At 42.4% G+C, this 11,170-nt stretch overlaps 1 protein-coding gene across 1 annotated transcript in view; it reads left to right on the top strand.

Moving 5' to 3' along the window:
- Positions 1 to 715: 715 nt before the first annotated feature.
- Positions 716 to 11,170, top strand: part of syt6a (synaptotagmin VIa) — a 69,295-nt gene continuing 58,840 nt past the window's right edge. The window contains exon 1 of the mRNA XM_061058087.1: positions 716 to 1,008. Coding sequence (XP_060914070.1) covers positions 852 to 1,008 — 157 coding nt within the window. The 5' untranslated portion in view covers positions 716 to 851. The remainder of the gene's footprint in view (positions 1,009 to 11,170) is intronic.

Below are 11,170 nucleotides of genomic sequence, written 5' to 3'. Positions count from 1 at the left end.
ACACTTATTTACATCTACAAACAGCTCTGCACAGCTGCAAGGTGCGATGCATGCAAAAATTTTGCAGCTGCACAAATTTCTTCCTCTCTTTACTTTTTTTCTCTGCCGCTTGCAGAAACGTAGTTCAACCCTCATCATTACAGGTTGTAAACAGTCAGGGACTACAATCGGAGCGACGGGGGAGGTCGTCAGAGGGAGCAGTGGGACCTGGCAGTCACAGGTGGTTTGCAGCTCGAGGGGGAATTTATCACAGGAGACAGTCTGACCTGAGAAAAACAAACCCAGTGGTTGTTATGTTTTCTTTTTTTTTCTGTTCGTGCACACTCAGAAAAGAAGCAGAGATGGAGTTAGATCGAGGGCGGGGAATGAGGTTGGGGGGGGGGGGGGGTAGAATGTGTGCGTGTGTGTGTTGGGGTCGCTAGGCTCCTGTGCTTGTTGGTGTATTGCTGATGATTATTGTGTTTCATTTTGAATCCCGTCTTCATGTGATGCAATAATTCTGCCCATGCATCACCTGCAGGCAGATATGACTCACTAAGTCCCTTATGCAGCGGTGCACATATACACACATTTATGTCACATCACGCGTGTTCATGCTCTTAACAATCTTGGCCCGGCTCACACACACAAAATATGCACATACACTTATGCGTGTTTGTGTGTAAACACTCTTGAGAGACCAGGGAAGACGGAGAAGAATCAGCCGAGCACGGAGACAAGTTGCATTTTTGTCTTCTGCATGCTCGGCTGCTGCTGCTGTTGCTGCTGCATGTGTGTGTGAGTGTGTGTGTGTGTGGGAGTGTTTGTTCCCCTTTGGATGAGCACACACGGCTGAGGATGCTGCTGGGAGCATGAGTTCTGACCGAGAGCAGTATGACATGGTCTGTCAGAGAGCTGTGACCCTAATTGTCGACCTCTGCCTGCATAACAGCACCCTACTGGATCAGGACACCTGTCAGGATTACCTCTTCCTGTTGTCCAGCCAGAGCTCCGACCACAAAGAACCGGGTAAGGACTATTATTAACTCCTCCTGATCTATATTGAGGGGAAAGCAGTTGTTGCTTTCCTGATGTGCTTTGTAAGCTTCTGAGCTCAATTGTTCCCATGAAGAGAGATGATTTTAGTTTGCTTGTAAGTGAATGTCAAAGGTTGCTACGATTTTCCACCTTTTTTTCTGCCCTTTAACATGAGCTGTTACTTCTTTTTTCTTTTTTTCTTTACCACACGTTCAGTCACAGATGGTTGCTCAGGCACAACTTCGACCGAGCCATTAATACACCCTTAATGGGTTTTTGTGACCCGGTGGGCAACAGGGAGCAAAAAGGTGTATAAAACAAACTCACATTGACTCTGCAGTTTGCTCCAGAGAGCAGAGCTTCTACACCGCTAATAGATAAGCCTTGAGGCTGACTAATGCCAGCTGATGCTGTCCTGACCACTCAGGCTTACACGGACAAAAGAGACGAGAAAGAAACCTTTGCAGGATTGTTTGCTGCTCTGCTTCGAGTGAATAAACAGATTTGAAAACATGACCAAAAAGTAAGCGTAAGAAAGTGGTAATGTGTGTTTAATCTGCTCAGAAAAGTTACAGAGAGAGAGAGATTTCTGACTTATTCATGAGGCGTGATTTACACATCTGTTGCAGCCTTGTGCATCTGTTGCTTTGGCACTTGTCGCGGGCTTCGCCCCTCTTTTAAGAAATAAAAATCCCCCTCTTCAAATTCAGAAGAAGTATCTCGGTTACATGTGTTCTGGCAACACTTGATGTGCTTTTCAAGTCTTTGTTGTGAGAATTCGAGCAATTATCATCTCAATTATGTAACACAGGAGACTGAAATGACGAATACAATGCAGATAACATTACACAAGATGTTGCCCAAAGGGTGTATGGAGAATTGGAAGCTTTGTAGATTTAGAAAACGCAGGCTTTCCTGAGCCCCGTGTAGAATTTGAAAAATGACACTTTATTTTTATCTGGAAAAATCCATGCGGTGAGTAAATCAGGACATAAGATTTCATACCAATTATGTGATCTGTTGTATAAAAGATTACCGCAACCGTCTTCTACTATCAAATGCAAATCTCTCTCTTTTTTTTCTTTCTTTTTTTAATTCGTCTTCGCACAAGTTTGCTTAAGAGCCTGTTCTCGTTTGAGCAGGAATTTAGTGGTTGGATTTATCAGAAGGTGCGCAGGGAAAGATGAAATATTATTTAGTGGCTCTGTGTCTGTTCAGAGTGCCCATAACACCAATCCTGACCAAATCCACTGTCACCTCACATCAGTCTCAGCGGAGGAATTGAACGTACATCACTGTGCCACTGGCTTCCACCACTGAGCTGTGGGGACATTAAATGCCATTGCATGTTATGCTGTCATTGATGTGAATTACTTCTGCCACATGGAAGCTGAAGACAAGCTGCTTCCCATGATGTTGGAGGATGTGTAGGGTCGTGCAAAGTGTCTCCTCTTATATATTTTTGCAAGGCAGAGAGGATGCGGATATCGCACAGAGAGTAAAATGTGCCTGTAAGAGCAAACTGTTTCGCAAAAACGAACCATTAAACGTATGAACAAAGCGTTGCAGGCAGATCGAAAAGGTATAAGCTGAAGCTACAACCTATTATACATTCCTCTGTAATCACACACGACTTCTTTGGTGTGAAATAATCATTCTTTCACACTCTCATCCTACTTTGCAAAAACACAATTATCTCATAAAACAGTTACTTAAAGTTTAATGATCTCACAAATAAGTTCATACATCTTTGGTTTTCATTTGGATTTAGATTATTCATAATACATTTTATTCATAAAGTGCTTGTACTAAAGGCCACTGAATTAGATCAGGCTAAATATACTTAATTGTCCATAGAGGGGGAATTTGCCTGAAACAAAAGTGCAGTAACTATCGATGATGTTGGTCCGTGTTTTTGATTTTAACAATATCTTTGTAGGCAGGCACAGTTGACCGTATAAGAGGCATATGCTGCCTCTTAGATATCACTTTTTGTTTTTTTACCGTTTGATTCCTAAAGTTAGTCATTTCGGTCCCAGATGTTTTGATTCTCTGGAGCCAAACGTGACCATATTTGGACAAACGCCTGGACACACCGCTCTTTGATTGCCATGAACAGAGAGATTAGCGATGAGACTAGATTTTTTGTACCAGACTGTAACCATCTTCATTTCTGTGGTAACATTGGGCATTGTAGCATGGGGGTCTATGAGGACTGACTCAATTTTGGAGCCAACCTCAAGTGGCCATTTGAGGGTTTGCAGGTTTTTGGATGATTTTTTTTTAGCTCCGTAGGTCAGGGATGGGCAACTTTGGTCACAGCAAGGGCCACATTCATTTAATTCTCACTGCCAGAGGGCCAAATTGTAGGAGACAAAAACGATTACAGTCAATAATGTCTCAAATTTAACTCAACATATACCAGTGATCAAATATTATTATGGACATATTTCTGGTTTTCATGATTTCATGGCAGATTTTGTCATCTTTTCTTCATGTTTCCAATTAATTGATATGTAAAAATTTACCTGAGGGCCACGTTGAGGGTTGATGGGGGCCGCATGTGGCCCCCGGGGCGCCAGTTGCCCACCCCTGCCGTAGGTTGTCATTTGGCAGGTACAAACATTTTGTTCTGTAGCACTTCTTTAATGGGGGGTTGAAGTATTTGCGACTGTTTGGTCAGGGAACTCCCTTCATTGTACTGGTCAGTTGGTTTTGTCCATAAACATAATATTAGCACACACTCTTCTAATCTTATCTTTTTGCACTCATGTCTGCAGTCTAAAAACATGCTGCTGTTACAAACTTGTCTGAACTAACAAACTCACCTGTTGACTAACCTCTTATGTTGAGACAAGATGCTGAACCCATGAAGCCAAAAGATAATGGGAAGAGTTTTTTGTTTTTTTTAAAGACAGCTAAAATGAACATGAACATTGAAACATTTAATAATTTTTGGAATAACATGAAGTTACAAAAGTAAACATCTGGTAAGCACTAAGTTGGACCAACTGTGTGTTCAGACTGAAAGTGATATAACTGTCAGAGGTCGATGAAAACAAACAAAGTCCCTAATTCCAATTAACAAAAAGAAGCATGTGTGAAATTTTTCCATATTTTAAATTGAGAGTGCACTTGTCTGTTCCACTGGGACTTCTGACTCCACTTCATGAATGTGCAGAGAGGAAATAGAAGAAAAACACTAAATTAAAATAAGCCTTTCAAGCTTCAAGTGAAGTTAGTTTTCCCAGTTTGCTAGCTTCCGCTTTGTGAATTAATACAAAGTATGTGTAATTCAAATTTCAGTGCAAGTATTGCTGTCTTACAAAGTGTGCCAAATGTTTTCCATTTCTCAATACTCCATGAAATCATCCAATGATTGGACTTTTTCCGAGGCTAGACTTCCTGGATTTCTACCAACACATGGCAGTGGAGTGTCTTTGAACCTCTGTTGCTCCCGCTCATACAGTATGTGAAATCTTTCATGTATTTGTAATTTTAATTTTTTCTCCCCCTTCTGCTTCACCCCAGCTTTTACAGGGGTTGGAGAAAATGGAATTGAATGCCTTAATTTGCCCCATTTTCCCCTCTGTGGCAGCGCTAAAGAGCACACAGCTGTTGGAATATATCTGCAGCTATCAGGCTCACAGCAGCAGAGTCATTTTAACCAGAGCAAATCTCTCTCCTAACTCCCCCCCGCTGCTGGATGAGAATCCCCTCACCAGTCTCCAATCGATTATGATAAAATAAGAACGACTAATTAGAAAGCCTGGAACTTCAATTCCCCCTGTCCTGACGCGGCTGCGAGATAATAAGCCGCCGTCTTTATCAACCAATTTGTTGAATCTCGAGCCGGGGCTGATTGTATTTCAAATCAAAGCTCGGCTTGTCACGGCGGCGGACTCACCTGCTGTGTGTGTGAAAAGGCAACGCAAGACTTTTTTTCAGTGATAGTAAACGAGAGCTCGCCTCACACTCTGCTGAGCGAACATTTCCACTGATCAGCCGCCTGCCTGAGATATTGATATTCACTCCAGAGCGGTGATACAGGTTACAAAAAACCCTTCAGCCTGTGGAGCTCCTGAATTGGCAGGATGCACTTACAACCCCCATCCTCCAAACACACACACACACACACACAAGCACATGGCTCACACTCATTACAGATTCCTCTTTCATTATCAGCTGCAGCTTCAGGTGTGTGGGCCTGAATTGACGAGGCTTATTTTTTTTTGATCACGTTATTTTCTCGCACGCCCATCTCATCTTGAGGCTTATTAAACAAGACCTTGGCTGGCAGAGGACATTAGCATCAGCGGATCATTCAGTTAGTTCCCACACGGTCTTGCTCCTCCTCTCAGTCCTTGGTATTTGCAGGGGGACGGATGGTGCATTGCAGGTTGAATCCCAAACAGGAAAACAAGAACATCAAATTAACTGCACTGGGGAGATTAGAACCAATGTGCCTTTCAATAATTCATACTCACTGTCTACCGTTTCTGTATTTTATTGATACAACATTTCACTGTAGACCACAAAAGAACACTGGAGACACTGTGTGCTCCTGCAGAGGGAGATAAGACCGAGGAAAATGTCTGTCTCAGCTGTCAGGGAAAGACCAAATGCCACTTCTTAAAGGCCTGTGCTTTTATTGCTGTGATCATTAGAATAATTAAAGCCATTTTGTTTTTTTAATAGAAGTCATCAAGAAAAGGTGGGCAGTGAAATTGATCCAGGCCGCAGCTTTAGGAAGAGCCCGGACATTTGGCTTGGAAAGTTTTAAATGGATATATATGATATCAAAGTTAAGAGTCTTTTTTAAGTGTCCACTCAATTCTGAGTGAAAATAAAACTCAATAACTGTTAGAAAATGTAGCTCAATAAACGGCATATTTTTGCTGTTTAGACCAATTTTCTTGTAGCGCTGTGGAGGCATGGCAGATCAAAATGAGATTAGTGGGGAAATGAGTGTGCTCATTGTTTGATTCCTCAAAGTCAGAGTCAAAGGAAGGAGACGCTCTGCCATCTGGAAATCTTTCAACTGGTGCCAGAAGGTTTTGTAAAAAAAAAAAAAAAAAAAGAAATTTTGCTATCCGCATCATGAACTGAGTTTCAACTGCAGAAACCTTCAGGAGGAAACTTTGTAGGACCTATGCGTTTTTTAAGAAGGCTTAACAGGTGCTCAGTTGCGTTCTTAATTTTGTGGTATGCTGAGCCTCAGAGGACAATAACGCTCTTCTGATTTTAATTCTGGTTTTCAACAGCAGGGAACAGGATGTAAAGCGGGGCATGCACTGTATGATTTCAGACAGATTTTGACTGATTCTGAAGTCGGGCTGAATTTCCGCCTGATCGCTCGTTGTTTGTGTTGCAGTGTACAGGGGGGTCCAATGGCCGATCACAGCTTGATCAGCTCTTTCCGACTGGTTGGATGTGTTTCTGGCATGTTTGATATTGTGGTTGTACGACTGACACACATACACACAGTGACAGCAGAGTCACGAGCTGATTCCAAACATTAGTGATTTTTTTTTCCCCCTGATTGCGCAAAGTGTCATACATCTTGTGAAATCACCATGTCTCCCGCTGGCGTGCCATTTTAGCTTTCTTCTCCAAACTAATGATAAGAACAAGAGAAAGCTGGAATAGCTGTGGACCTCCTGCTACCAGGAAACATTTGTCATGATCACGCCTGCTAGTTAGCTCTTGTTTGTTCGCGATGCTGAGTGTGTGTGAGAGTTTTTGTGTTTGTGTTTGTGTTTGAGCTGTGCACACGAGATAACTGAAATACACAAAGATCTGATTCAAAGGAGACTGACGAGTGTTACAGCTTCATTCTGATTTGTCTCTTACAGTGTGAGAACTCAGGTTTTGTCAGTTTTGTAATTAGACTGTACAGTGTTGGAGAGTAAATCATTAGCTTTAGTCGCGCCGCGTAAACGATTCTGTCGAGCAGTGTGAGCCGACATTCCTCAATGTTTTAACAATCGAACAGCATTGATCCAACTAATATAAGTCCAAGGAACCTTTTATATACCTCGTAAGGACAGGGAGTTTTTGGGTGGGACTAACTTTGCTGAACATTTCTGATTGGTCCAGTTCTTGCAGCATTCAGAAGATTCTTTTACACTCAGCAGACTTTTAATTGAATACGTGGAAATGCAAACAAATATCTGTTGGAGGAACCTTTGATTTTCTTGCACATACTTCCTTAGACTTTCCGGGGCTTCTGGTTGAAACCCGGTTGTAATCAGTTCAGTTCGATGTTTGTCGATGTTTGTTTCTTACAGCAATAGAGTACTGTTTATGTCTCTAGACTCCGAACTAATCCTTACAATTGTATTTTACATGCAGGAATTTGAGAAGTGATGGGATGATATCTTAAACCCCTCGTCAGAGCCTACAGGTGCATGCTGGGGTGATGGTGTGCTGAAAGCAAGGGCAGGAAATGACAGAGCAGACTGAGAGACCCGAAATCTTGCATCTTAAATAAGTCGTTTTCACAAATGCACTCCAGATAATATCTAGATATTTACAGGAGGACTGCTCCGGAGATTCTCCTGAACTAGCCGTTCACGTATGCTCCTCACAGCGGGGGACTTTCCCTGTCAGAGGGGAGGGGGGGGCGGGGGATTTCCCGAGGTAAGACGTGACGTAAATAAACAACGCGGAAGTAGCGGCCGAAGCAACAGAGTCCGCTACACGACGTTATAATGAGAATATTTGTCTTTACATCAATGCTATGTGTAATCCAATGGAATGACAACATCCACAAAAGAGAGGAGAACAACATACTGACGGACAGAAAACACAATGCAGACGTTTAATTATGTGCACGGAGACCGTAGTGGTCGCGTGCAAACACTTTATGCACTGTGCGGCAGTCAGTGGTTATAAACGTCACTCTCCTTCTATTGGCTCGAGGGGAATTCTCTGGAGTATATGCTGCAGCGTTCGCACATCAGCTCACCCGGACTTTCTGCGGAAGAAATACTAGGGCTCTGGCCGGATAAACTCCTGGTAAAGTCCGCGTGAAAAATTTAGCTGTTTGCGTTCACATATAGCCTAAAGCCCCTCCGGGTAGCCTAATATCCAGAGTTTTTCAGGAGATTTCCGTTATGTGTGAAAATGGTTAGAGACTGCCAATTGGGAGGATGTGTAGGGAGGTGACTGTGGATAATGACGCATGGCAGTGAAATCAGTGCAGCTGGAGTTGTCTGCCTGAACTAGCTCGCGTGTGTGACTCCATGTGTTAGCGTTCACATGCAACGTGATGCCCCTTCCTCATGCTCTGTAGTTTTAGCTAGTTATATATTATGTATAACAGAACTAAACATCCCCTGAAGGAAAACAGATCATCAACAACCTGCACTTAACTCAGCCCTCAGCCGTAACACACAACTACACCTGAACACCTGCGGCTGTCAGATGTTGTCCGCTACTGTCAAAACTCGGCCTGCAGACAATCCTAATGCAGTGCATGAACAGCTTCAAGCAGCCCTGTGACTGTCCGTGTTATTGGATTGCAGAGTTAATTTTGTAATAAATATCTGAGTTGAACCACGCCTTATTCAAAACCTATGTCAGGGAAGTTCTTAAAAAATTACTGTTAATATTTCAAATTGGGTTTGAAGGTTTTTTTCTTATGTTTTTAGATGCTTATAAATAACATACTATTATAAAGTCAGAAGGCTAATGTGGTTTTGGGTTTCCAGGGTCTTCAGTGGTCTTTGCCATTGTTGCTGTAATCTTGAAAATGATAAAGAACATTTTCTTACTTTTTTTTTTCCTCAAGAAAAGTTGGGTTAGTGTTATTGATCCAAGTTGAACTGTAAGGAAGCTTTAAGTAGTCGTATCCATCCATACTGTCTTTCTCCTTTGGCTGCACTTTAACACATGTGGGGAGGTATAAAATTATCTAATGTAAGTGAGATTTTTGTTTACACCAGGGGGTTGAAATCAAACAGATACGGCAGAGTAAGGTTAGCCAGCTGGCTCAGTGGGAGGGGAAATAACTGCCGCCTGAGTGAAACACATTTTTCATTCAAATGAATGCGTTAAAGAGAAAAGTCAACCAGTGGCTTGAATACCAATCGGCGCTCTGTAAGCAGTGTGTGAACAGCATTATAAACCTGCAGGAACGCCTTTATCTCTATTTCTCTGAGGGCTTCTTTGGTGTTTCCTCCCTCCACATTTTCATTTTGATGCTCGACGGCATCGGGGGACGTCCCCTGAAGGTGCTCATTCCAAGTGATGTTATCTGTTCCCCAGCTGTGGAGCTACGACCGTCCGTGATGTGAATCCATCTCCATGAATAAATAATAATAGTCCCTCTTCCTGGACTCGATATAGTGCATATGATGCCACACTTTATGTGCTGCCGTGTGTGTCCCGTTGTCTCTTTGTGGTTCTCTCCAACAGAATGCATCAGTGTCATTGATAAAGAAGTGATTGTCGGGTGAGAAATAGAGAGACCTTGCTGGGTGACCCAGACCAGCACACTGGGCAGGACCTCTGCTGGGCTATTGAGCAGTTACATTGGCTTATTGATTAAAGAATCAGGCCCCAGGCGAGCGAGGCGCTGAGAGCCTCACAGGCTGTGCTGAGACACAGCAGAGCATGAGAACAGTTTCTTTTTTCTTCCGCCTTCAGCCCTCCCCGAGCATGACATTCTCCGATTTGGCACTGAAATACAACAATTGTCAATTTGCTACAGCCCGCCTACTTTGGTGACTGTCGCTTAGCCCGTCAAGCTGTGTGTTAAATTACAGTGCATGCAGTTTACTATAAAAACTAATGAGGTAGAGGATTGAACCACTTGAAATGTATAGTCATCTTTAAGACAATGGGTCCTTGATGTCTCAGAGGGAGACAAAAGAAGGCCTCTCATTTCATAGCCAGCGATTGTTACATTTCCAAGCGTTTATGACCGCTTGCAGATTTTAATAATTGAATAAGCTGACATGTAGATCCACGAGTTGGTTTAAAATGAAACAGCAACTTAAATGTTCTGAATTTAAAGGGAAGCCAAGTGGAGAGCTGCATGAACAGTCGTGATGTGGGATTGATGGCAGGTTCTTGTTTTTGAGATTTGAGATTAAAGATGATAACTAAGGGAATAAGCTTTGTGATATTGGGGTCAAAAATGATTTAGGGATTCTTAGCGGTGGGTTTGATGTGTTATTGTAAAGGGCCAATAAACTGATTACCTGCGGTGGAGTTTTGGTTGAGTATGTCCCACTGCCATTTAAGTGCTGCAAAGCTAAAAGATGCAACATTTGTCTGGTAGTCAGAACGGTGAAATACCTTTTTTCTGTTAGCTGTCCCCCCAAAAAAAGTCAACAACACTTCGCAGTGGACCAAAAGCCACGATTTGTCCAACCTGCAAACCAAATCAAGAACTCCTGAAACCAGAAGTCTGGTAGTAGTAGGTGAACAATGTAGCTAGTTAGTTAGCGAGACATACAAACAATCACAGCATATGTAAAGGCATAGAAACAGACTTTTACAAATCAATTCCAACACTGAAATGTGTAAAAACCTCTTCAAATATCCGTCTAACTTATGCTCTAATATACTGCACCTTTTGGTCAGAGGGCTGACATCGAGAGAATAAAAAGGCGTTTTCAGTTTTCCGTTTTGCCTCATTTCACTAGCTCATCTCACTGATGTCACACTTGTCTCATTCCCCCTTTTTTCTCACAAAGACTGTGCTCCGTTTCTGTCTCTGAGCTTCACTGGCTGCTTCTGTTCGTGTATCTGTTGTGTCATAATGGCTGCTGAGCTGTCTGTCACGGTGAGAGCTTCAGGCCTCTGGGGCCGACACTTCTGTCATGCTCACAGGGCTGCTGGTGTAAAATCAGACGAGGAGCCTGTTCATCACTCAAATTAATGTTCACTCTCTCAGAGTAAAATCACTAAATGGTTCAACACAGAGAAATGTTAAGACGTAAGTGTGGTCTAATGTAAAGAAATGTAGTGTTTTAATACAAAACCATGATCCTCAACCATGATTAAAGGTACAATATGTAGAATTTTATAACCTCAAATATTTCCAACAGTTATCAAAGCCAGAGAAATCTTTATTTTAACAGCTCCACAAAACATGTCTGTGAAGTTCCTTGTTCTAAATCCACTCTGATCCTGTATTTTA

The sequence above is a fragment of the Labrus mixtus genome, chromosome 15 (assembly GCF_963584025.1).
Source record: "Labrus mixtus chromosome 15, fLabMix1.1, whole genome shotgun sequence".
In the NCBI taxonomy this organism is placed as follows: Eukaryota; Metazoa; Chordata; class Actinopteri; order Labriformes; family Labridae; genus Labrus; species Labrus mixtus.
The sequence above is the reverse complement of the archived record's forward strand: the minus strand, read 5'-3'. Positions and strand labels throughout refer to the sequence as shown.